The sequence below is a fragment of the Marmota monax genome, unplaced genomic scaffold, assembly GCF_021218885.2.
Source record: "Marmota monax isolate L192 unplaced genomic scaffold, Marmota_monax_Labrador192_F-V1.1 WCK01_AAM20220418_F8-fsc00002, whole genome shotgun sequence".
In the NCBI taxonomy this organism is placed as follows: domain Eukaryota; kingdom Metazoa; phylum Chordata; class Mammalia; order Rodentia; family Sciuridae; genus Marmota; species Marmota monax.
In genome coordinates, this window is record NW_026693571.1 from 40,457,771 (window position 1) to 40,483,416 (window position 25,646).

The window sequence follows — 25,646 nt, forward strand, 5'->3', positions numbered from 1 at the left end:
CACATATATTTTCAAGTACCTAATGTTAAATTTTTCTAGGTAAATTATGTAAAATTTGTTTTTGGTTTTTGTTATAAATTTGTATTATGTGAACTCTGAAACATTGTGATATATTTGTAATCACTGTAGGTGTAAGTTAAGCTCATGTTAGTAGATTAAAGTTCATTAAATATTTCACTATTTCTACTATTGTATTTCATCCATAAAAGTAATTCTTAAACAGGTTAAATGAATGCATTTTCAGAAAAAAATAAGGATTGATATGGATTTATCACTTCCATCAAATTCCATTTGGAAAGAAATTTGTATTCTGAATGTGTATCTGCCAAATAGGAAAATATGTTGATTTTTCTGTGACCTTTTTGGTTTGAGAATTTTGATGCACCTTAGTTAATAGCAGATTTTCTTTTTGCCTTAGTTTATTTCCAGGCAGGAAACTGTGAATTTAAATGTACAATTTTAAATTGTAGATTTAAAATTTCCTAAAGTTACTCATATTCACCACAAATTCAGAACCAGCACTTTAGGAGTTAATGTATCTTATTAGAGGGACAGGAAATCTGGCAACTATTGCAGAAACTAGACCTAATGGTGCACACAAACAATTTGTCAGTCTTCTTAAATGTGAATAGCTTTCCGCAAAGTGGCTGCTCTTGCTTTGTTTGAACAGGCTAAACTTTTCCTTTTTGGACTTTAAATCTTAGAAGTGAAATGCGATCCACATATTCAATCAAAATCATTTAATTCAAAGCATATTTTGATTGGAACAAAGTTGACATGGAAAGAAACTTTAGAATAAAAAAGTTGAAAGGACTTTATATCATATATTTAGCAGGAAAATTTGAAACAGTTCTAATTAGGCTGAAAAAAACAGCTTTCTTCAATGTAAATTACAGAGGTCATATATCAATGTTAAGGAAACATTACCACTAGTGTTTGAAATCCAGCACATGCAAACATAACAGGCCAGTTCATTTTAAATCTCTGTGTGTGTGTGTGTGTGTGTGTGTGTGTGAGAGAGAGAGAGAGAGAGAGAGAGAGAGAGAGAGTAGGAAGAAGACTGTATTGATTTTATTTCAAGTGAAAAACACTTAAAATTCCAAGTTTATAATTTTGTATTGCCTTTTTGATGATCCAAATTTACTCAAATTAAGATTCTTAATTAATTATAAGTACAATTAAATATTTACCAAATAAATTTTTCATTCTTTCTCTCATTAAAAGTATGATTCATCAGGAGAGTTAATCAGTGATTTTCACATTTGTATTTGAAATGTATATGCATGGCATTTTGTATCTTAGAACTGAATCAGGCCTTCTAGAAGCCTGGAGGAGTAGTAGTGGCATAAAGTATGAAGAACTTTGAATCTGGACTGTAGTTCTATTTCCTTCTGGTCATGTGATTATTTCTGAACTTAAAAGTATGTAAATGATATTTGATCTTTTAATTTGACTGTTCATAAAAATCATTTATCCCATAGATGTCACTAGTTATTTTTTTAGTTTTTGTTTGTTTGTTTTTATGGTTGGGGATTGAACCCAGGGCCTCATGCATGCTAGTCTAGTATTCTACTACCAAGCCACATCCTCAGCCCTTATTTGTTTTGTTTTGTTTGGTTTGGTTTTGTATTTTAAGTGGGTGACAGGATAAATAAATACTAACATTAATTGACAATAACAGCATGAGAAACATGAATATTATACAAGTATAGCTTGTTTGTCTTGGTAAAGTTATCTAATAATTTCTTTGTTAATTGAAATCTATTTTCTTTGATTTTACATAATTTTTACATTTGTGAAAATTTTATTTTTAAGGGAAATTGATAAAGTATCTAAAATATGCATAAATTAAATCATGATTCATGCCTTTTATTTTCGAACTTTTATTCTCAAATATCTTAGAAAGTGAACTTTTTATGTTATCACTTATTTTGACTCCTTTCTACAAAAGAAGAATAATTTTATATAACATTTATATAAATAATTCATTTCCTTAATGGGTTAGTTTCAGGAAAACATAGATTGCATTCTTTCAGTAAGATTTATTGTTAGACACATATTCATATGTTATAATTATTTCTGACACAGGGTTACACAAGCCAGTTATTTATGAATAATTTACTATTATCTTTATAATATTAAAGCTTTAATTTGTTGATATCTGCATGAGAACAAAACAAATGAAAATTTTACTAATAAGTGTTTTATTTGACATCTGTATACTGTGCTTTTTAGCATATTTCAAGTGTTTTAGTCTCTGCCTAATAGATGTCATTAAAAAAAACAGATATCAGCCCCAAGATAGTTTGTCAAGACTAATATGAGTCCCTCTGGATTAGATTGACAATTTCTGTGAGGCTTCATATCATAATCTTTTCATAGTCTTATTTGATCCTTAGCAATTGGACATTAGTTACTGATTTATTTTATAATAACTCAGATGAGTTGAGTATTATTGTATTGTGTTGGACATTTTAGTGGATTTTCTTTTTTACAGATTTTACTCAGAACACACATCCAGTGTAAATGATGTATGCACCCTGCTAGGGGAGTACTAACAATTGATTGGTTGGGTTCCAGAGGAGCATGGGAAGAATGTTACTATCCCCTGGCTGCAGACCGTATTTAATGCCAGTCTTAATGAGGATTGTCTGTCCTAAAGGCTTTGAAAGACTCAGATGCCTAACATTCTACTAGCAGTGTGTGTGTGTGTGTGTGTGTGTGTGTGTGTGTGTGTGTGTGTGTGAGAGAGAGAGAGAGAGAGAGAGAGAGTAAATATGTAGACTAAATAAGAATTTTATATAATGAATACTTTTAAAAATTTTAGTCTATAAAGAAGATGCTTTAAAGAGTTTAGTAGAGGTTTTATGTTTTTTGTTATAGATTTTCAAAAACAGAAGTTATAAAATGTAGTCCTAGGATTTTCCATTTTCATTGATTTTTTTGTTTGTTTGTTTGTGTTTACTTCTCCTTAATTTCCTCCAGCTTGTCCTTCCTTCTTTCCTCAAGTCTTTGGTAGGTGCATTTGTTTATTAATATATACTCTTGGTTAGGCAATTGTTATTCACTGATATCAAGAGGATGTTAAAGTCCTGAGCAGACTTTGTATTAAAATGATTTTAAAACTTCTTAGAATTCTATGTCATGATTGCCCTTTGGACATCCCTTTTTAAAGCTTTAGTATGTCATAAGAAATTAGTGAAATTTTTAGGTTAGTTTTTAAAAAATTATTTGACGTTAAGCTGGGTGCCATGGCACATGCCTGTAATTACTTGGGAGGCTGAGGCAGGAGGATCATAAGTTTGAGACCAACTTGGGCAATTTAGAAAGGCTCTGTTGCAGAATAAAAAGGGCTAGGGATATAGCTAAGTGACTGAATGCCCCTGGGTTCAAGCCCCAAACCAAACCAAATAAATAAATAGGTTTTTGAAGTTTATTCATGAAGGTGGTGTGTTTATCAACCTCTGAAACAGGTTCTGCCAATAATTCCATGAATTAATGGTTGATCTATGACAGCTACTGGTAGGACTGAACCATGGCACTGTGGGTTTTCTCTGCATGTGTGTTTGCAGAATAATATGAGTATAGAGTATTGTTTCTTTCAGCGATTTTGCTTAAAATTCTGATGAAGTGTCAAGATGCAAAGCTTTAAGCATTTAAATCTAACCAACATCACCATTTTGAATGTGCATAAAGAAGTAATCAACCATTAGGAAAACTCACAACAAACAGTTCTTTGTTTGATGACACATAAAATAAAATTGCCCTAGTTTTTAGAGCTTTAATATTGAGAAAATTCATTTGTACTTTGTCATTTGCTGAGCCTCCTAGAATTTTATAGTCTCAAATCACAACACCATGGACACTCAGGAGACTCCTGACTGTTTTATCTTATTAAACAATTTTGAAATCATTAATTTTTAATTAGCTTGAATGCAGGTTTTTTTATTGTTTCAATAGTGTGTGTATAAGAACTAAACGTTTTTTATTTAAACTACTGGCGAGAGTATTATTTACATAAATAAGTATGGGTTCTAAGAATACATACTGTGAATTTGCTTCATATAGTAACACTTCTTAGTAGATTCAGAGATGTTATATGCAAAACTGTTATAGTAGAGTTTTTTAGCAGTTTGTTAACCCAGATTTTTGAACAACAACCAAAAAGGATGTAAACTCAAAGATATGTGTAAGTCCTTCCCTGATTGAAAGTTCTAATTAAGTGAATTGGAGAAAATTAACTGAAATTAGCTGTCAGAAAGTCACATTTAAATGAGTGATGAGCTAGTCTGGCAGTAAACATTTAAATGATATAAATTGCCATTTAAGTGTATGGTTTAATGTTTGTCATGCATTAATGTGACATGAGACTGCAGTGACAATCAAGCAGCTTGCTCTAATTTGAACATATTTAGGGCTTTTGTGTGGAGTGCACTGCACACAAATTAAGACAATTGCTGTTTTTATGTGTCACTTTAAACGTGTGCCACTACTCCCTCCCATCCCAACCCCGGCCTAAGTTAATGAAACAAACGTATCATTTTTGTGTACAACTGGCATTTTAGTTCCTAGATTTTAGATGCATTTTAAATGTGTGTACTTAAAATAGGAATGTACTTCAAATTATTACAAACTCTTTTCTTCTTATTTCAAGTAGAATATGAAGTAGTTTGTGCTGTCTTATCTCTTTACTAGATTTGCAAATATAATGAATTTTATAATAGATGTCTAAAATAGTAACTTTTACAACAGAAACTAGCTAAATATTTTTAGGTATACTTTGATGTATTTCATATATACTTTGGAAGTGAGAATTGCCTTATGCCTATACTTTTATTTATAGTATTATATTTTGTAGTATTGCAAAACCATGTTAAATGTCATTAGTTAAGTGGAATTTATTATTTGTATCTAGCCATAAACTGTTTTCTTGTTCATATGTACTTATTTAGTACAGCATCTGTTTACACAAGAATACCCCTGTGAATTAAAATCTTTTGTCATGTGATAGTTTACATCTCATTGGTTGCTTGCTATAGATGTTAGTAAATTTGGGGACTGGGTGTGTAGATCAGTGGCACTTAGTATGCACAAGCCCTGGATTCAATTCCTCCAGCACAGGGAGAAAAAATAAAGGTTATTTTAAAACCCACAGAGTTCTTATCTATGCTGCAAAACAACAAAAATACATCATGATCATATACTTTTACTCAAAAAATGGAGCTCATTTCAGTGAGATACATTACCAAACATAACTTGGTATACTTTTTTAATTGAGCTTCAACATTTTAAGTTCAAGAATTATCTATTGGTAAACTAATTCATAATGTTAAACTTCTATTTCGGAATTATTTAGAACATTATATAGTATAAAGATGAATACCGTCCTAAAAATTAATTCCCAGTTTTTAAACTCTTTAATATTTATAACTTTGTAAAAATTCAGCAAACATGTGTTGTTACCTATTGTATTTTTGCACAATGCTAGTAAATGGGAATGCCATGATGAATAGGAAGTGGATCTTGTGCCCAGTATTTCAACTGAATACTTGATTATGTTCATTCATTATTTATTGGGCAGTTATGTTTAATAACAAAATATTTGATCTGGTTTGATATTAATACTTAGAATAATAATAAAAGTATCCAGAATATTTAGTTTGTTAGCAAAAAAACTCAACCAAAATAACTAAATAATTGGGTTAAGAGTTGTTGCAGTAGACAACAAAATATTTTAATTCCAGAAATATTATAAATATTTCAAGTAGATAGTAAATTTTTAATGTTTTCCTATTTGCTTTCCCAAAGTCACCTTTACACTGTACAACCTCCATTGTTTGAAGCATAAATTGAGTATCTGTCAAGGCCTGAGTTACAAATGTGACCAGTAGAGGCCCAGTCCTCACAGTGCTTACTGTACTGCAGGAGCATATTGAAACATAAGCAGTGATTCTAGTTCAGAACGATAAGTGCCAGAAAGTCTTTCATCATATACAAAGGAGAACAGATTCTGTTAGAAAAAAGGCTATCAGAATTAATTTTATTTTATTTTTTCAAGGCAAAGGAATTGAATCTAGGGCCTCACACACTAACAAGCATATACTCTAACCACTGAGCAACATCTATCCCCAATTTTGTTTTGGTGAGCTTGTTCTTTATTGTTTTCTGACTGGCCTTGAACTGGCAATTCTTCTGCCTCAGCCTTTTAAGTAGCTAGGATTATGGACACCCACCACCAGTTTTGTTTTCTTTAAGTCCTTCTCCTTTTTTATTTAATTTTTATTAGTTTCGTTTATTTTATATTTTGGTTGTCTTGGGGTGGGTGCCAAACCCAGGGCCTCAGGGGTGTTGGGCAAGTGCTTTACCAATGAACTACATCCCCAGCTCTCTTAAAGTCCCTTTTGGTAGTAAGTTTAATGTTAAACTTTTCTATTTGTTCTAAATATATCTCCGCTTTAAAAATAGAATTCAGCCTGATGATATTATTCACACATTTTTTTCAGGCCCTGGAAAGTGAATTTGTTTCCTGCCAGCTTCACCAATGGATTGATCTCATTTTTGGCTATAAGCAGCAAGGACCAGAAGCTGTGCGAGCCCTCAATGTGTTCTATTACCTGACCTATGAGGGAGCTGTCAACCTGAATTCAATAACTGATCCCGTGTTGAGAGAGGTAAGTTATCTGACTAAAACACAAACTGGTGGTATTAAATATCACCTTCACTATCCCTCAGTTGTACTAGTGGAGAAACTGAAACTAGATGGATGAAGAGAATTAAGCAGGGTAAACTATCAATTAGTGACTTAGTAGTGACTTGAACTCAGATCTTCCCTTCTACAAAATGTTTGCCTCAATATGCAATGAGAGCTTTTTCAGAGCTATTTACCATTTTTGTAGCTTTGGAGACTGCTCACATGATTTAAAATACTAGGAAATTGTGATTAATTAATGAAATATTGGGAGCATAAATTTAAATGCAATGAAACATTTATATGCAATACATAAATACATATGTAATTATATTGAAATCAATAGTTGAATCACAGTATAAAAGTCTCCTGTGTCATTAAACTTGGTGTTAGATGTTAATGAGATTTGTGTTATCCTTGTGAATTATTTTCTAAGGTATAACACTTAAAGTATAATTTTGGCAAATGCATTATTCATAAGAAGTTCTATGGAGGGTCATGTATTTCTAATCTATTTATACATCCAACTTACCTTATATGAAAAATTATAGAATTGAACAGTTACAATCTCAAACATATATATAATTTTAGAAGAGAAACTATATTTAAGAAACCAGAGGCTTTGATTCATAGGAAAAATTGCATATTTTGAAAGATACATTATTTGTGATATGTAAGGTTTATTATTTTTCACCAGGACTTCATATATTCCTTTATAGTTCTACTTATGATGTGACTGTGTTGAAAATATATAAGGACATTTTAAAATAAATTGGCATTTTATCACTTGGCTTATGTGCTTGATAGATATTAGTACATAAGCAGAAGCATGGTGTACCAGATATGCATTTGCCCTGACTTGTTCAAGTTTTGAATTGCTGGGTTTTTTTTTTTTTAATTTTTATTTTTTTAGTTGTTGATGGATCTTTAGTTTATTCATTTATTTATATGTGGTGCTGAGAATCGAACCCAGTGCCTCACACATGCTGGGCAAGCGCTCTACCACTGAGCTACAACCCCAGCCCCTGAATTGCTGTTTTTTACACCTTAAAAACTGTGGAGGCAGAGAACTAAGTCCTATGAACTCCTGAAGACACTTCCAAAGCCTCAGAGTTTTTGAAACTGTTCCTTCCAGAACATTTTATTAGAAGGACTTAATTTTATTAGAGGAACAATTGACTGCGTGACATAGAACATACATAGAATTCTGTTTGTAAAATTGAGGTCAGATCAATGTGCAAGTAGAATAACAAAATAGTGCGCCATTTTATCCTTAGAATAGAATAGCTTGAGTGTGTTTACCTTCTTTTATATTGTTTTAGTGAGATTTGAAAAGTGTTCCTTTATTCTATAACATGCCACTGCTGCTTCAACACCCATACTGCCATTTTGTTTTTCCATGTTCCCTTATGGTAATTGTTCACATTGCTACATATCTGGTCTACAACTGAATTCACACTATAAAATTGATTTATAATGTTTTACTTCATATACTAGATATTTCTTTTCTTTCTATATAATCTCTGTGTTTTTAATTTTCAAATTCCATAATATTTTGTAGAGTTACTGTGGAAATCTACTTAGCATGATTTTTCCCATTGAAAGATGCTATTTAAAAAAAAAAAAAAGACTTATTTTGGTGTGTCTAAGATGATGTAACTAGCTCCTCCTTCAACTTAAAGTAATCAAAGTCTATGCAACATTTACATCATAAAGATGGTGCTCAACCTGTACCTGTTTGTTATGGCCAGTCAGCTGGTTATTTCCTCTTTCAGTGGCTCAGTAGGATTGACTTTTTATTCTGGGTGCCCTCAACATACACCAATGATTTCCAAAGAAGGTTACTGTATTCTGTTTACAGTGTAGTCTTAATACAGCGTACTGGAATGATGGGAATATTCATATCCACATTGTACATTACAGTGGCCTGGAGCCACATGTGGTTGTGCGCTTAAAATGTGGCTAGTGTGATTGAGGAACTGGATATTTAATTTTAATTAATTTTAGTTAATTTAAATTTAAATAGGCACATATAACTAATGGCCACAGCATTAGACAGTGAGATCTAGAAGACTGTCATATATGTCTTTGGTAACTATGTTTTCTGACCGTGATTTCAGGACCTATGACCTGAAAGTGAGATATTAAGTATTTTAAATTAATTTGTTAGGTAAGAATTTGAAATTGGGCATACAACATTTAGACATTAGATATATAATGAAATATAGGTATAAACTAAATTATGTATTTTTTTAATCTCAACTATATAAATAAGGTTTTGTTTTTATTTTTGTGGTACTGGTAACTAAGCAGTACCAGGATTGCTCTACCTCTGAGCCACATCCCCAGCCCTTTTAGTTTTTTATTATGAGACAGGTTTTCACTGTTGCTCAGCTTGGCCTTAAACTTATTATCCTCCTGCCTCAGCCTCCTGAGTTGCTAAAATTACAGCTATAGACCACCACACCTGGCTCAAATAAGTTTTTTTTAAATTATGATAAAATAAAATACTTAAAATTTATCATTTTTACCATTTTTGAATGTATGCTTCAGTGGTATTAAGAACATTCACATACGGAAGTGGCTGTGGCCCAGTGCGTGGTATAGTATGTGCTGTGTGCTTATTGTGCACAAGGCCCAAGGCAGGGCAATAGCATCACCCACATTGTTGTACAGCCATCACTACAATTCATCTCTTGAAATTTTTAATATTCTTAAACTGAAACTTTCTTCACATGAGAGAATAATTTCCCTTTCCATCCTCTCCGCAGTCCCTGACAACCACCATTATTTTTTTTTTGTCTTTATGTATTTGATTATTCAGGGTACCTCATATTAATGGAATCTATATTATTTGACCATTTGTTTCTGACTTATTTTATTACCATAGTATCTTTAAGATTCATCCATGTATAGCATGTATGGAATTTACTTCCTTTTTGGGGCTGACTAAATTTCTGTTATATGCCGTTGCCACATTTTGTTTATACACTTTTCCACACTTGGACATTTTGTTTTTTTCTTACCTTTTGACTTTTGTGAATAATAAAAGCATTGGTGTACAGGTATGTCCCTGCTTTCAGTTCTTTGGAATATATGCCCAAAATTAGAGTTGGTGAATTATGTGATAATTCCATGTTTAACTCTTTGAGAAACCCACCATACCAAATAAATTTTTAATATTTATTTTTCATGATCATTATTTGTTAATGACTATTTAAAACATTTGTTTAAAGTTTCTTTGACTTCCCTTTCTCTCCCACAATAACTCCCCACTCTGTCCTCTCTTCGATTCCTGGCAACCACCATTCTGCTCTCTGTCTGTATGAATCTGATTACTCTAGGTACCTCATGTAAGTGAAATCATATATTATTTGTCTTTTTTGTGTCTGACAGGTATTATCAGAAAATTAAGTCTTAAGCACCCTGATTTATTTTTATATACACATATATTACACATTAGATTCTACATTCGTTAAATATGTGTGACCTATGATGTTCTACATATAGTATGTATGTTTTTGAAATGAGAATATGTCTCTTTGTTATTTAGTGTTATTAATATAAATATGCTTTTAATTCACAAAGCTTTCTGAATGTGATTAAAATATAATCCTTTATTATTGCCTTTCCATAGCATTGGCCAGTGCTAAATCTTATGGCACAAGGCCGTGTGATAGAATAAACAAATAAATAAAATGATGTAGATTTGATTCCTTTAATAACTACTAGTTGTTTGATTTGGATCCTACTCAACCTCTATTTCCTCAAATGTAGATTTGGTATGATATTGCCCACCCATAGAGGATTAGATAAGGTATCATTATGTAAAGTGCCTGGCATATCAGATCATAATATTCTGCAGGTGTTGTTCCGAGTTAAATCCAGGTTAGAAAACACAACTGTAAGATGACATCATAGAATTAAAGCATATTGACACTAGAGAAGCGGTTAGAGACCATATCCTAGGGTACACATGCAGAGTTCATTGTAAATTGAGACAAGAAGAAAACAGAAAACAAAAGTATGTCATTGATTTATTCATTTTTTCAATAACCTTTTATTGAACCCAAATTATTTAAATAAGGTTAAAGGGTTGAAAGGCAAGTCCTGTCCCCACTCAGCTAGAGTTCATTATCTAATGAAAAAATAGAAATAAGTAAACAATTATAATACACTGATAAGTTTAGTATTGGGATAAGTATACGTATGTATACATGCACAAGCACAGAGGGTGGGTACTAAACTCAGACTAATTGAACCCAGGCATATTTTTCTGGGAAATGGAAGGTTGGAGCAGCATATTCAAGGATGATTCAGATCACTGAGTAGAGTCATGGGCAATGAATATCTACACAGAAGATACTTCTTAAGTTTGTGGCATGTATATAACAGAGATCATGGATGGAGAACTGGGTGTATATGAAATGGATTGGAGGTGATAAGGTAAGAGGGAGAAAGGAACCAAATCATAAAGGGCCTTCAAATCCATAAAAAGTATGTATATATGCCATACAAATACATTTACATATTGTTTATAAAGGAAATGTAATTGCATTCTAAGACAGTGAGAACAGTGGAAGGTTTGTAACATGACCACGTGTGTGTGTTTTAGAACCTGTCTGGAAGAAGTTTGAAAAGGTGAAAACTGAAAAGTGCCTATTGGATTTTTCTCAATAAGAAACCATTTATGACCAGAGATAATAGCTTAGAAGCTAGGGGATTGTGCTGTGAGTGGGAGGTGAAGAGATAAATATGGTACAGAAGAGAGAGTGATTTAAGGGAGGTTTTGGGCGAGCTTTGTTTGTTTGCTTTGTAGCACCGGGCCTGGAACCCAGGGCTCTACACATGCAAGGCAAGTGCTCTACCACTGAGCTCTATCCCTGGCCCTATGGGAAAAATTGTTAACAACTTTATTGAGATATAATTCAATTCATATGATATAATTAGGTTATTGAAAACATATAATGGATTTTAGTGTATTTACAAAGTCATGCAAGCATTACTACAATTTAATTTAAGAACATTTTTGTCACTGCAAAAAGGAATCCTTGTACCCATTAACAGTCACTCTTAGGGAGACTTTTCTCTTTTGGGTTTTAACTGTGTTTCATTGGAAAAATCCAAGAAATGGGAAGCATGTCAGATATACAGAAAGAAAGCATGGAAGAGACTATCAAGCTAGAAGAAAGTGGAAAGGAACAAAATCCAGAGCACAGATAGAGATAAGCTCTGGATGGGAGTGAACCACAGTACCTCTTCTGAAACTGGAGAGAAGGGCATCCTGGCAGGGGCCTTGCACAAGTCAGTGTCTGAATGAGGGGGCAGGGCAATAGCATTATCTATGCAGGTTCCTACCAAGGATGAGCCAATTGTTATGGAAATTTCTGACTAGTGATAGATGCCTAATAGGTACTGCTTTGAAGTTATTAGTTTCTTTCTGTTATTTATTTCCTTTATGTAGTTTCAATAGCAAGAAAATCAGTGTTAAAAAACTTGAACAGAGGTATATATTTCTCTGTGTGTGTGTGTGTGTGTACAGACACAGGGATGTTTTGCTTGGAAATATGGTGAAATGTATAAAAAGGGATTGAGGTAGAAGAGGGTACAATAAAACTGATAAAGAGATATTTTCCAAATGACAAAATATGGATCTGAGGTGGACTGAATAGATAAGGAAAGCAGGAAGGAGCTGATAAATTCAGAGAGTTTATGTTTTTATTCATTTATTCAACAAATATTCATCTTGTTCAAGGTGCTACAGAGCTGAGCAACACAAAGTTCCTGCCTTATGGAATTCATATTGTAATGGAATGCACAGAAATAACTAATAGAGACTGTAATTACAGTTATGATTTGTGCTATAGAGAAGATAAAGGCAGAGTTGGTGGTAGGGAACTGTTTAAGGAGATGGTCACAGGCTGCTTCTCTGTCTTCATGAACTCTGGGATTGCAGTAAGACTGTACAAGGACATGGAGGAAAGTGGCTCCTGCTTGTGTGGCCACACTTGTTCCTGTAAGCCCCCGCTGGTACAGCCTCCATGTCAAGTCTTATCTCAGAGCTCCTGGCAGTTGTAAAGCTTTCACCATTGCTGTCTATGAATTCATAAGCCAGCCGTCACCAGGCCACACCCATCTTTTCTTCAGAATCTTGTTCCAGTGAGGTACTTTCACATCATTAATATTAATACATTTGTACATCCACTTGACTTAATTAAAGCATTGTTTCTTGAAAATCATAGTAATGATACCAGGATAGATTTGTGCCTTTCTTAAAAGTATAAAAAGCAGACCAGACCAATTTCTGTTTCATAGATCTACTTTTTCTTATTTCTGCTCTAAAATAGTTTAGTTCAGAACACTTTTGCAATCACCCAGTCATACACAGATGCAGGATGACAATGTACAAGTCACATATTTGTCTCTTACTTGGCAAAAGCCCCATTCCTCTGGAGGAAGTTGCTGTTCTAGAGAAAGTGGTTAATACATATGGCATAGTAAGTGATCATAAAAATAATCTCTCAATAAAAAGAGCACTAAACGATAGAAATAATAACCATAAGAGGAGGAAGAGTAATCAGAGAAACAGCCTGCAGCACATTAAACTTTTATGTTGTTTTTAATTTTTAGAAAACAGCTGGGTTATCAATATACATGTCTGCTTTTACATATATCACACACCAGAAAGAATTTTTTTTCAGGCAAACATGCTAATCTTTTTCCAAATATCTTGTGACTCCCCAGCTAAAGATATATTCTTATCTTTAGCTGTTTATTCTGCAGATGCCTTTACCCCTTTTTATTTCTCTCTGGTATTATTTTTTTTCTTTTCTCCCCGCTTTTACCATATTTTAATCGACTGTATTTTCCCATTATAAAATATATTCTTTCCTAGACAGGGATGAACAAATAAAAGTTAGTCATTTTCTGGTTATTACTTCAATGATGGAGTTCAGTTGGTGAGAAATAAATTTTTTAAAAACCCTCAACATATGTACATACGTGTGTATGTGTGTATATGTCTGTGTGACGTAAATTGAATATGGAAGTACAAAGGAGGAGCAGCCAATTAGAGTAAGTCAGATTAAGGAAGTAATAACTGAGCACAATCCTTAGGAAATAAATAATGAAGTAGATGAAGCAAAAGAAAGAGAAGAAGCATTCAAAGCAGTGAGCATAGCATGTGGGAAGGAGCATCAGTGGCCGTGTGAGTGGAATAAACTACATGTAGGTGAGAGGCGTAAATGAAGTTGGTGAAAAAGAGCAGCAAGATTGCTGATATCTCCCAAACATATCTGGAAACCGTATGTGTTTATCATTAGTCTAAACCACCATCACTGTCTCCTCAGGGACCAATGTGAAATAGACTTGCTCACCTATTTCTTTACCTACCTACATTCCACTTCCACAGAGCTGCCAAAGTAGTATTTGAAACCTGTAAATCAAGTCATGCTACCCCTTACTTAAACCTTCCTATTTCACATTAAACAGAGAGTAAGACCCACATGATCTGGCCATGCCTACATCCCCAATCTAATATCATCTCTTTCTCTCCTTCATTTATGTATCCTATCATACTGACCTTCTCTCTGTTTCTGATCATGTGAAGTTTATCACTGACTTGACATTCTTTTATGATAGTTATTTATTCTGACTACCCCAGATTTTCATTCATTTTCTGGTTCCTAGTTGTGTATACATCAGCTTGAAGTTCATCTCCTCCTCAGAGAGGGCTTGCCTTCAGATACACAACCTAGCTATCTTTTTTTTTTTAATTTTTTATTGTGGGTTGTTCAAAACATTACAAATTTCTTGACATATCATATTCCACACTTTGATTCAAGTGGGTTATGAACTCCCACCTTCACCCCATACACAGATTGCAGAATCACATCAGTTACACATCCATTGATTTACATATTGCCATACTAGTGTCTGTTTTGCTCCGCTGCCTTTCCCATCCTCCACCCTCCCCCCTCCCCACCTCTCCCCTCCCCTCCCCTCCCCTCCTCTCTCTCTACCCCCTCCACTGTATAACCCTGAGGGTCTCCTTCCATTACCATGCAATTTCCCTTCTCTCTCCCTTTCCCTCCCACCTCTCATCCCTGTTAAATGTTAATCTTCTTCTCCTGCTCTTCGTCCCTACTCTGATCTTAGTTACTCTCCTTATATCAAAGAAGACATTTGGCATTTGTTTTTTAGGGATTGGCTAGCTTCACTTAGCATACTCTGCTCTAATGCCATCCATTTCCCTGTAAATTCTATGATTTTGTCATTTTTTAATGCAGAGTAATACTCCATTGTGTATAAATGCCACATTTTTTTTATCCATTCGTCTATTGAAGGGCATCTAGGTTGGTTCCACAGTCTTGCTATTGTGAACTGTGCTGCTATGAACATCGATGTAGCGGTGTCCCTGTAGCATGCTCTTTTTAGGTCTTTAGGGAATAGACCGAGAAGGGGAATAGCTGGGTCAAATGGTGGCTCCATTCCCAGCTTTCCAAGAAATCTCCATACTGCTTTCCAAATTGGCTGCACCAATTTGCAGTCCCACCAGCAATGTACAAGTGTACCCTTTTCCCCACATCCTCGCCAGCACTTGTTGTTGTTTGACTTCCTAATGGCTGCCAATCTTACTGGAGTGAGATGGTATCTTAGGGTGGTTTTGATTTGCATTTCTCTGACAGCTAGAGATGGTGAGCATTTTTTCATGTACTTGTTGATTGACTGTATGTCCTCCTCTGTGAAGTGTCTGTTCAGGTCCTTGGCCCATTTGTTGATTGGGTTGTTTGTTTTCTTATTGTCTAATTTTTTGAGTTCTTTATATACTCTGGATATTAGGGCTCTATCTGGGATGCCCTCTCTCTCCACTTCTGTTCAACATAGTTCTCGAAACACTGGCCAGAGCAATTAGACAGACGAAAGAAATTAAAGGCATAAAAATAGGAAAAGAAGAACTTAAATTATCACTATTTGCAGATGACATGATTCTATACCTAGCAGACCCAAAAGGGTCTACAAAGAAACTATTAGAGCTAATAAATGAATTCAGCAAAGTGGCAGGATATAAAATCAACACGCATAAATCAAAGGCATTCCTGTATATCAGCGACAAATCCTCTGAAATGGAAATGAGGACAACCACTCCATTCACAATATCTTCAAAAAAAATAAAATACTTGGGAATCAACCTAACAAAAGAGGTGAAACACTTATACAATGAAAACTACAGAACCCTAAAGAGAGAAATAGAAGAAGATCTTAGAAGATGGAAAAATATACCCTGTTCATGGATAGGCAGAACTAACATCATCAAAATGGCGATATTACCAAAAGTTCTCTATAGGTTTAATGCAATGCCAATCAAAATCCCAACGGCATTTCTTGTAGAAATAGAGAAAGCAATCATGAAATTCATATGGAAAAATAAAAGACCCAGAATAGCAAAAACAACTCTAAGCAGGAAGTGTGAATCAGGCGGTATAGCGATACCAGACTTCAAACTATACTACAGAGCAATAGTAACAAAAACAGCATGGTACTGGTACCAAAACAGGCAGGTGGACCAATGGTACAGAATAGAGGACACAGAAACCAATCCACAAAACTACAACTATCTTATATTTGATAAAGGGGCTAAAAGCATGCAATGGAGGAAGGATAGCATCTTCAACAAATGGTGCTGGGAAAACTGGAAATCCATATGCAACAAAATGAAACTGAATCCCTTTCTCTCGCCATGCACAAAAGTGAATTCAAAATGGATCAAGGAGCTTGATATCAAATCAGAGACACGCCGTCTGATAGAAGAAAAAGTTGGCTACGATCTACATTTGGTGGGGTCGGGCTCCAAATTCCTCAATAGGACACCCATAGCACAAAAGTTAATAACTAGAATCAACAAATGGGACTTACTCAAACTAAAAAGTTTTTTCTCAGCAAAAGAAACAATAAGAGAGGTAAATAGGGAGCCTACACCCTGGGAACAAATCTTTACTCCAATTACTTCTTTTTTAAAGTTTCTCACACTTCATCATTCTTTTCTGAATCCAGATCCCTTATAATTTCAAGTGTTGAGTATTATAACATTCTCTATAGTCTTTTTCCGCTGTGCAGTTTCTTTTTTCAGTGTACCTTGAAGAATTGAGTTTTCCCAAATTCTCCTTTGTGCAACCCTCCTCTGCTCAATGTCTTCACGTGGTCCCCAGTACTTGATAGATAGAGGCCAAATGCCAGGCACCGATGGGTTTTCTTCCTTTTATTCCCTGTCCTACTACCTTACACAGTGCTCCTTTTTTGTTCAAGCTGGTTTTCAGCCACAAATATCTGCCTTTCATTTCCTTTCATGCCACTGCTCCTCCTAGAATGATCACCCTCATCTTCAATTGTGTAAGCTCTGTCCCTCTCTTAGAAAGCCCTGCTTGAGTTTCACTTTTTTAGTGTAATATTCACCAAATTTTATTGCCCATTTCTACTTCTGACTAGTATACAGTTGAATCAGGCTTCCTGGTAAAGTTAACATGTGAGAGGGTAGAGAGCCTGTCTACACAAGTGCACTACCAGCGTCAGAATATCATGCACTTCCGTGGGACACGACAGGGAGAAGAGTGCCTTACACTCAGTGCTCAGTCAGCAGCCGAGTTTTACCCAGTGCTGGTTATACAGCAAGCGAGCCCAGAATCCTTGTGACTCATCTGGGATACCAGGGAGACAAAATCAAGATTGAGAGGAACACGGTTCTTGAGAGCAAAATGGGCTGTAGGGAGGACAGAGAGCCTCAATGGGAGCACTGGTGTTGCTACTACAGGGACCAAATGAATCCCAGGGAAGCTCTGAAAAATGTCAACTGAAGGGAATAATTCTCATTTCTTCAACCTGACAGGCTAGAGTGATATGACAACCACTTCCATGTCTTGCTACAGCAGAGACCATTAAGGACAAGTAAGAAATTTGGGAGGATATATGTGATTTGAAAAAGCTCCTTAGGTAAATCTGTTTATTGTCCTCTTTTCAATTTTCCATGTGGCTTTCCATATAGAGAAAAAACAAATATAAAGGCACAGTGAGGTTTGAGATTGCAGGAAACCTACAGGTATCCTTACTCCTATATAAACTCCAGAAGGTGGGTTGGTAACAGGGTAGCCTAACAAACTTTGCCAAACGCCTTAACTATTTTTCATGAATTCACCTTCACTTACAGTCGAAGAGACCAGATGATCTCTTTTTAAAATTCATTTAATATGCAAAATTTTTATTATGGAATAGGGTAACAGATCCCCATCTACCCATTGAACAAATTCAATAATCATTAACATTGTTGGCCTTGAGTTGTCTTAAAAGGGACTCAGTCTAAGCAATGTGCTAGGTAGATTCATTAAAAAGTAAGACAGCATTTCTGCCTTTAAGCTATTTATTTTTTGACCTCTAATGCAAAATTATACTGAAAATGAAAATATACCACAGTATAAAAAATAGAAACATTAGCTGTCAGCCTTCATATTTTTTTCACAGGGGATAAACAGACCTAAGTTATAAGATATTTAATCCTAAAGTGGTAAATTTGTTCATATAACTTCTCTAATTAAAATCCTTCCATCCAAGTTCTTAAATTTGGCATAGTGGGGCAGTGTGAAGTTAGGCAGGTCCTGGAGACAGACTGCCTGTGATTAAAGCTGAGCAACACCACTCTGTAGCACAGTGATCTGGGGCAAGTTTCTTAACCTTCTGTGTTTTAATTTCCTCATCTAAATATGATAATAGCTGTAAGTATTTTATTGCATTGTTGTTAGGATTAAATAAGATAACATGAAGCACTGAGAACAGTTGTTGGCACATAGCAAGCCATAAGTTAAGTGTGTATGTTGTTACTGCTAGATAGATAGATAGATGTGTACATATATAAATATATATATATACATATGCATAATATACAAATGAATGATATGTAACGCAGTGTCTGGTTGGTGTTAAGTATCAATGGTCATCATTAAGATTAATAATAATAGTTATCCAGTCTCTACTTATATTTCTAGTCTTAGTCCTTTCCAGTGTCCCCTCGTCCTATACTGTGACATGCAAGGTGTCATACTGCCTTTTAAAGCCCTGCATATATTCTCTATTCCTCTTTTTTCTATTCCCTTTGTCTATGTTGCCTCCTTCTCATTCTTGAAGACCAAAGTCAGGTTCCTCTGGCCTCTGGAAGATCTTTCTTGACCTCCTCTAGACTGTTGCCATTCTTCCTTTATCATTCTCAGAGCAATGTGCACAAACCTACTTCTCTACTGCCTGTTTATTTAATATTATAAATATAGAATAATTATCTGTCCTGTTGCTTAGGCCATTAGTTTCTTTAAAAGCAGAGACTGCCAAGTATTTTTGTACTTCTGGGGCTTGACACATTAGTACGTGTTCAATAAATATTTATTGCATGAATGGCCATACAAGGCAACTTGATTCAGTAGGGTTACAGCTAAGAGACACATTACTACCTCCGTTACAGAGCAGCCTAGTATTGAATCAAACATTCCATTAAAACATTTCCACTAAAAGCTTGCTTTATTATTTAGCATTCTTATTCATCAATTCCCAATTATTTCTCTAAATAGCCTGTTACAACTTTGTATAATAAAAACTGAATTCAGCAGGCAGCATTCCAGATGTTGAAATACCCAGTAATAAAAAAGGCCATGCAAATACTTCAAGATATTCTAGTAAAACCACATATTTATATTTTATAAACAGCATCTCAAATATTACCCAGAGAATTTATTAATGGATTTCCAAATGGAAATATTATGAAGAGATTTTCAACAAGCTGTGTGTTCTACTGTTTTTTATGCCAACTATTACATACTTGCATGATTTTATAGCCATATATATGGGAAAAGCATATATAGAGAGAGGGGTGGGGGAGGGAAGGAATAGACACACACATGATAGAATGAAAGGAAGAAATAAAGAAAAGAATCAGAAGTAAAGGGAAGTAGTTTGGGCTTAGTGACAATGTAATGTTTGGCTTTGACTTAAGAAAGTCTTCGCTGAAGTAAATTTTTTAGTCTAGCTAAGGAAACAAGTCAACTCAGCACAACACCCAGTAATCAATAATAAATATTGTAAAATTTTCTTTTAAGATGGGAGTTAATATAGAAATAACTTAAACATATGGATGCAATTAATATATATGCTGCTTTTCTAATGCATACAACTTTAAATTTTATCCCCTTCATATTTACATCTAAAACCAATACTGGAAGAAGAAAATAGAAACGAAACAATTTAGTAAGAAAAAATATGCCATTAATATTTTAAATTTTTTTAACATTACTCAAATTAAGTTTTAGAAAGCTGTCTTAAAGATTCTAGTCTATCTCTTTAACAAGAAATGTTTAACAAGACTTCAAAGCTTAGATTTAATTCTTTAAATATTTACAGTCAGACCCTCTAGAGATTTGCACTGTGCTACACACCATAATGTTACTTGTGCCGGTTTTTCTTTCCTTAGCGTATTTGAACTTGAATTGGAGAACAACTTATTGGATATTTGGCAGTCTCCACTTATAGCTAACTAGCCACAGTACCCTTTGGAGCCACTGTTAAAATCTAGCTTTGATATCAGCAGATTGAAAAAAATGCATATCAAATGACCACTTAGTCATCATGTCTAAGTTTGTATTTAATTCCCACAGGACAAAAATCCTGATAACATTAACTGCTAAGGCCAACAGACAGGATACACAACAAGAACTGGACAGGATGGGATGAAATCCCCAGCAGAAAAGTATCTACATAGTGTGAGTGGTCTTGCTGGGTGACATCTCTAGCCGGGTTAAAAAAAAAAAAAGACAAAGTGTTATTTAAAAACATGTAGAAACCAGATTCCCTCTTCACCTAGGGAAAGAAAAACAGTTACTTTTTAGTAGTCAGAACAATATGATCACAATATTTTAAAAATAGTAAATAAACCTAACTTAAATTCTGTAAAAAAAAAAAATTTAAGGTTGAAATGTGTTCAGAGTGCTCTAGAAATACATATATATATATATATATATATATGTATGTATATAAAGTTAAACTCAATGAAGCATAAATGTAAAAAATAGTTTTTCAGGACTGGGGCTCAGTGGTAGAACGCTTGCCTTGCATGTGTGAGGCATTGGGTTCAATCCTCAATACCACATTAAAAAATAAATAAATAAAAATAAATTAAAAAATAAAGATATTTTTTAAAAAATAGCTTTGGGCTGGGGATGTGGCTCAAGTGGTAGCACGCTTGCCTGGCATGCGTGCGGCCCGGGTTCAATCCTCAGCACCACATACAAAACAAAGATGTTGTGTCTGCCGAAAACTAAAAAATAAATATTAAAAACAAATTCATTCATATCCATCCTCTCTCTCTCTCTCTCTCTCTCTCTCTCTCTCTCTCTTTTAGGGAAAATGTAATTTTTAAATATGTGGCTATGGAATATTTTAAACTTAATCAGATAGATTGAAGACCTTTTAAAGTTTTGGAAAATTAGACATAAAGAAAAATATTTTAAAAAATTAGAAAAGAATCAGATTGTTATGTTTTCAAATAAAAATTTCACTTCTAAGAATTTTCATAAAGAATTTTTGTAAAGAATCAAATGGATATAAAAAGATTTAGGTACAAAAATGGTTACTACAGAACTCTTTGTAACTAAAAATTTGGAGAAAAAAGCTACCTAAACAAACTATGATAAAGGAATATTAAGTATGTAGAGAACTATTACAATGTGTAAGTTGAGTTGAATACATCCTACATGAAAACCAGTTGACAATATACTGATGAAAGGAAAAAATCTCTGGTTCCCAAAGTATATAGAGTATGACCTCATATAAGTAAAAATACACACACACTCTCTGACATGGGTTATGTGAGCACACACACATGCATGAACACTTCATGTAAGGCCTGGAAGGCTATGTATCAAACCATCACCAGCTGTTCTCTATGGTGAAGATGAAAAGATTGGCAAAATAAAAATCTCTGTTATCCCCACTTTTGACGTCTGACAGAGGATGGATTACTTTTGAAATGAACAATAACAAATCCACTTCAAAAGAAATCCAAACTAAGAAAATATAAAAACCTTTAGAAAGTCTGCCAATATTTGATATGATTTTATGAAGTTTAATTTATCCAGTAACATAATAGCCAGAAATATATATTTAACCAGTTAAGAACCCCAGTAGATTAATTGGTCCAAAACTCGTCAATCATCTATGTATCTTGCTAATAAAGTTAATTTGGTCATATTGAGCTTACTTTCTAACTCATTTACTTCCATTGAGTCCTCAGTTTTAACAATATTTTTCTACCTTTTAAGAATTAAATATTTAGAAAGGTACCTACATTTTTAAAGTAAACAGTATGTTTTCCTCCAAACAGTACACAAAATACAGCAGGCACACACACATCATGTTCATAAAGAGTTCATAAAGAACGGAGGAAGAGCAGCTTCCAAATACAATAAAACTTATTTAAAAATTAAGAATGCAGTGGCAAAAATTCAGGGGAGTGTTAAAAGAAGGGAGAGAAAGGAGTATTTTTACCAACATAAAGGTAAAACATGAAGTAATTATAATTTGTAGATACACGCATAGTCCTTTCCATTGGTGCCTCGTAACTGAGCCCATGCATTCCAGGCACATTAAGTTGAGGCCCAGCTCAGCCTCACTACAATCTCCAGTTCTTGTAGCTGTCCATCTACTATAGCATAATCCCAGCTGCCAATCTGAAAGAAACCAGCTAGTCAGAGCAGACACAACCAACAGAAACAAATGTCACTCAATAATGTTCAGCAGCACTGTGCTCATGGATAATTTCAAACAGTATCTCTGTCTAGAACATTGATGTGCTCATTCAAAACACCTCCATCTCTGGCTACTGGAAATGAGTAGATAAAGCAGCTGCCTAGAAAAATAAGTGGAATGTTTTCAAAGGGGTTCCCAACACCAAAAGCAAACACAGTGAAAACATAGCAAAAATTAAGTCTTAAAACACAGAACAAAACAGGAGAGTTAATTTATTGCATTCTGAAGGTTAAAATATTTCTCAAAAACAAAATATGTTTAAACTATGTCATGAAAGGATGCAGTCATCTGGTCAGTCATTCATATGGTAGGAACCAAATAGTCTAATTTTCTCAACAGTGTTTGTGAGCACCCACTGTTTCAGACCACCGAATTGAGATCAAGAAAGGAATTAAATGACATGCTCCTTGGCTTCAAGAAACTTAAACCTCAGAGACAACACACACACTCACATATGTATATGCATTTCTCTTACTCCCTCTCTTTTCCCCTCTCCCTCCCTCCCTCCCTCCCTCCCTCCCTCCCTCTCTCATTGCATTGGCAGGGATACAGAGAAGTTAAGACAACCAATTTACAGTTATAATATGATTTACCCCATATTTAAAAAATTTGTTCTTAAATGTTTCCCAAATATGAACAGAATAGAATTTCAGTTGTTTCTTTGTACTAATAATGAAAACTAAAAGCAATGATTAAATTACAAATAGTTTCCAAGAAAACAAAGTTATTATTCTGATAATTTATAAATCTGTCATACTGTCAAACATTTTATGCTGATTTTTCAGGTCTGTGCAATTTTTTATTCATCTTAACCTTACTGAAATGTTATATTTATTTTAAAATTTAGAGAACAAAATTCAGTCACTTGATCTGAGGCTATACTTCACATCCCAGTGTGAACAATGCCTAGAGGAAATGGGTTCATGATACAAAGCACTGGCCTGTGAATTCCTTGCAATAACTGAAAGGGGATTTTTAAAAAATGCATAAAAATACTAGTACTTTGCTTTGTAGCCTTGGCTACATAACTTAGCTACTTATTTACTTCCTTAACTGATCATAATGAGTGAAATACAAAGATTAGCTTTACTGACAACTTTGATGCTCATTTAATTGACTAAGGGAAACTGTCTGATTATTGTGGTTTTGATGTACAATAATGTCTGGCATAATTTCATGGTATTTTTTTATGTAGGTTTTCAATTAAAACTTGACTAATCCTTACCGTTTATTTGGCTTTTCATTGTACAGTTCCTGCCCTGCACTGTGTCAAATGTGCCATCTGTGTAACACACTTCTGGCCAGAGATGCTTCAGGATTGTTTCTGGAACACTTGGAATTGTAGCTGCATGAAATTTAAACTTATTGCATTCAGTACTTCTGATTTATTATATTGCTACAACCAATGTAATCCTGTTGTCCTGCTCTTAAATCTTACAGCAGTCACAACAAAGATTCCTCCCTCACCTTCCTAAAACAGGCTTGTAGACAACTCCCCCAACTATTTAACCAATGTTAACAATGCTATAAATACCAATTGTGTTTATGCTTTTTGAAAGATTCACTGCGGCCAGTGTTCTGCAGCAGTGCTGAAGCCAAAATGAGCTGTTGACTCCCACTGTGAGAGTGATGGAATTCTAAGCCCAAAATGCTTTTCCTTGGATAAGATATCTGATTTGCTACTGCTGTCATGAAACTGGGGTCATGTAAACTTAAACACTGCTGCTGCTTCTTTTGGAAAACAGACCTTCTCAGGGTGATTATGAGTTGCTAAAACAGCATTTGGAAGGATAAATTTGGAAGAGGGAAAACCAAGCACTGACACTAAACATAGTTTGCAGGTTTGACTTTCAAGTTATGAGGCCCACTGCATACAGTGAGCTGTCTCCTCGATCTCTCCCCTCTTCCCTATCCATCTGTGTAAATGGAGCTCAGATCCATTTTTTAGAAGAAATCAATACACTTAGTTAATTTCAGAACCCATATAAACATAAAATGACCTATAATTGTTTGAAAAATAAGGAGAAAATGATACTTCCTCAGGGAACATAGTTTGCAGAGCCGAGTCCGCGATGAAAAGACACAGACAACACTGCGCGCAGGCCTTGGGGCAGCGACGTCCTCTGCTAATGCTGCTGTGGTGGATCTTTTTCAGCCTTTGGGCCTCCACCCTTCCTTTCTCCAACTCCCAGACACACCCCAGAATCAGCCCTGGCTCTCCCTGCATGAGCTCTGTGCTGTGTCTATACTTTTCCCTTCTATCAAAATCTATTATCCAATCCTGTTCACAGACAGCTGAACGATGGCAAAGGATTGTTTAAAAAAAAGAAAAAAAGATTTGTAACCAAATCAATGATCTCTAATGGCAGGATTTCAAGCATTTGTAAAGGGCAATGAATTCTGTGGCAAAGGCTTTTTTTTTCTACATTTACCTAACCATATCACATAGGAACCACTTTAACTCTGGCATTAGCTAATGAACCCCAAATTGGGGGATAGAGCTTTTCATTTTTTACTTTTGATTTTGTATTATTTGCATTTTTATAGGTAACATATATTACTTTGAAAAATAAGTTTTGAAATCCTTTCGTGTTTGATTATACACACTCACATACCAACACACATGCATATGCACATACACATACACACACTCAGTAATGAATCCAAAGATTATTCATAAATCTTAATCCTTGATGAGATTTATAATTAACTATGATATAAGTAAGATATTTTCTCCTAAAGTAGAAATGTTCTTTTCTTCTCTGTCAAATACCATGAGGAAATGAATAAATAAATTCAAATTGCTCAAAAGTATAAAAGAACCCACATAGTTCAATGGGTTAAATAACAAAACAAAAACAAAAGTAAGAGATTGAAGGTTCTGTGATTTCTGAGTGAGACAAAAGTTAAGAAATTAAAAATCATTTCATCCTTATCAGAGTTTTAAGATCTTTGTACAGAGACACTATACCCTGGCAACAGTCAATGTCAAGAACACGGCCCAAACCCAGAAAGTGATCGCAGAAGACAGCTGGCACAGTGTATATTCATATTCTTATGTCACATATACCACTGGTGCAGATTTCCAAGCAGGGACGTTTTGCCTCTCAAAGTGAAAAAGAAT

The 25,646-nt window shown here is 34.5% G+C and overlaps 1 protein-coding gene across 5 annotated transcripts in view; it reads left to right on the forward strand.

Annotated features, from left to right (window-relative positions):
* The window catches only part of Lrba (LPS responsive beige-like anchor protein), a 728,436-nt gene that overhangs the window by 637,361 nt on the left and 65,429 nt on the right, over positions 1-25,646 (forward strand). For all 5 annotated transcript variants that reach the window (XM_046459031.1, XM_046459033.2, XM_046459036.2 and 2 more), the window contains exon 48: positions 6,504-6,671. In XM_046459031.1, coding sequence (XP_046314987.1) covers positions 6,504-6,671 — 168 coding nt within the window. The remainder of the gene's footprint in view (positions 1-6,503; positions 6,672-25,646) is intronic.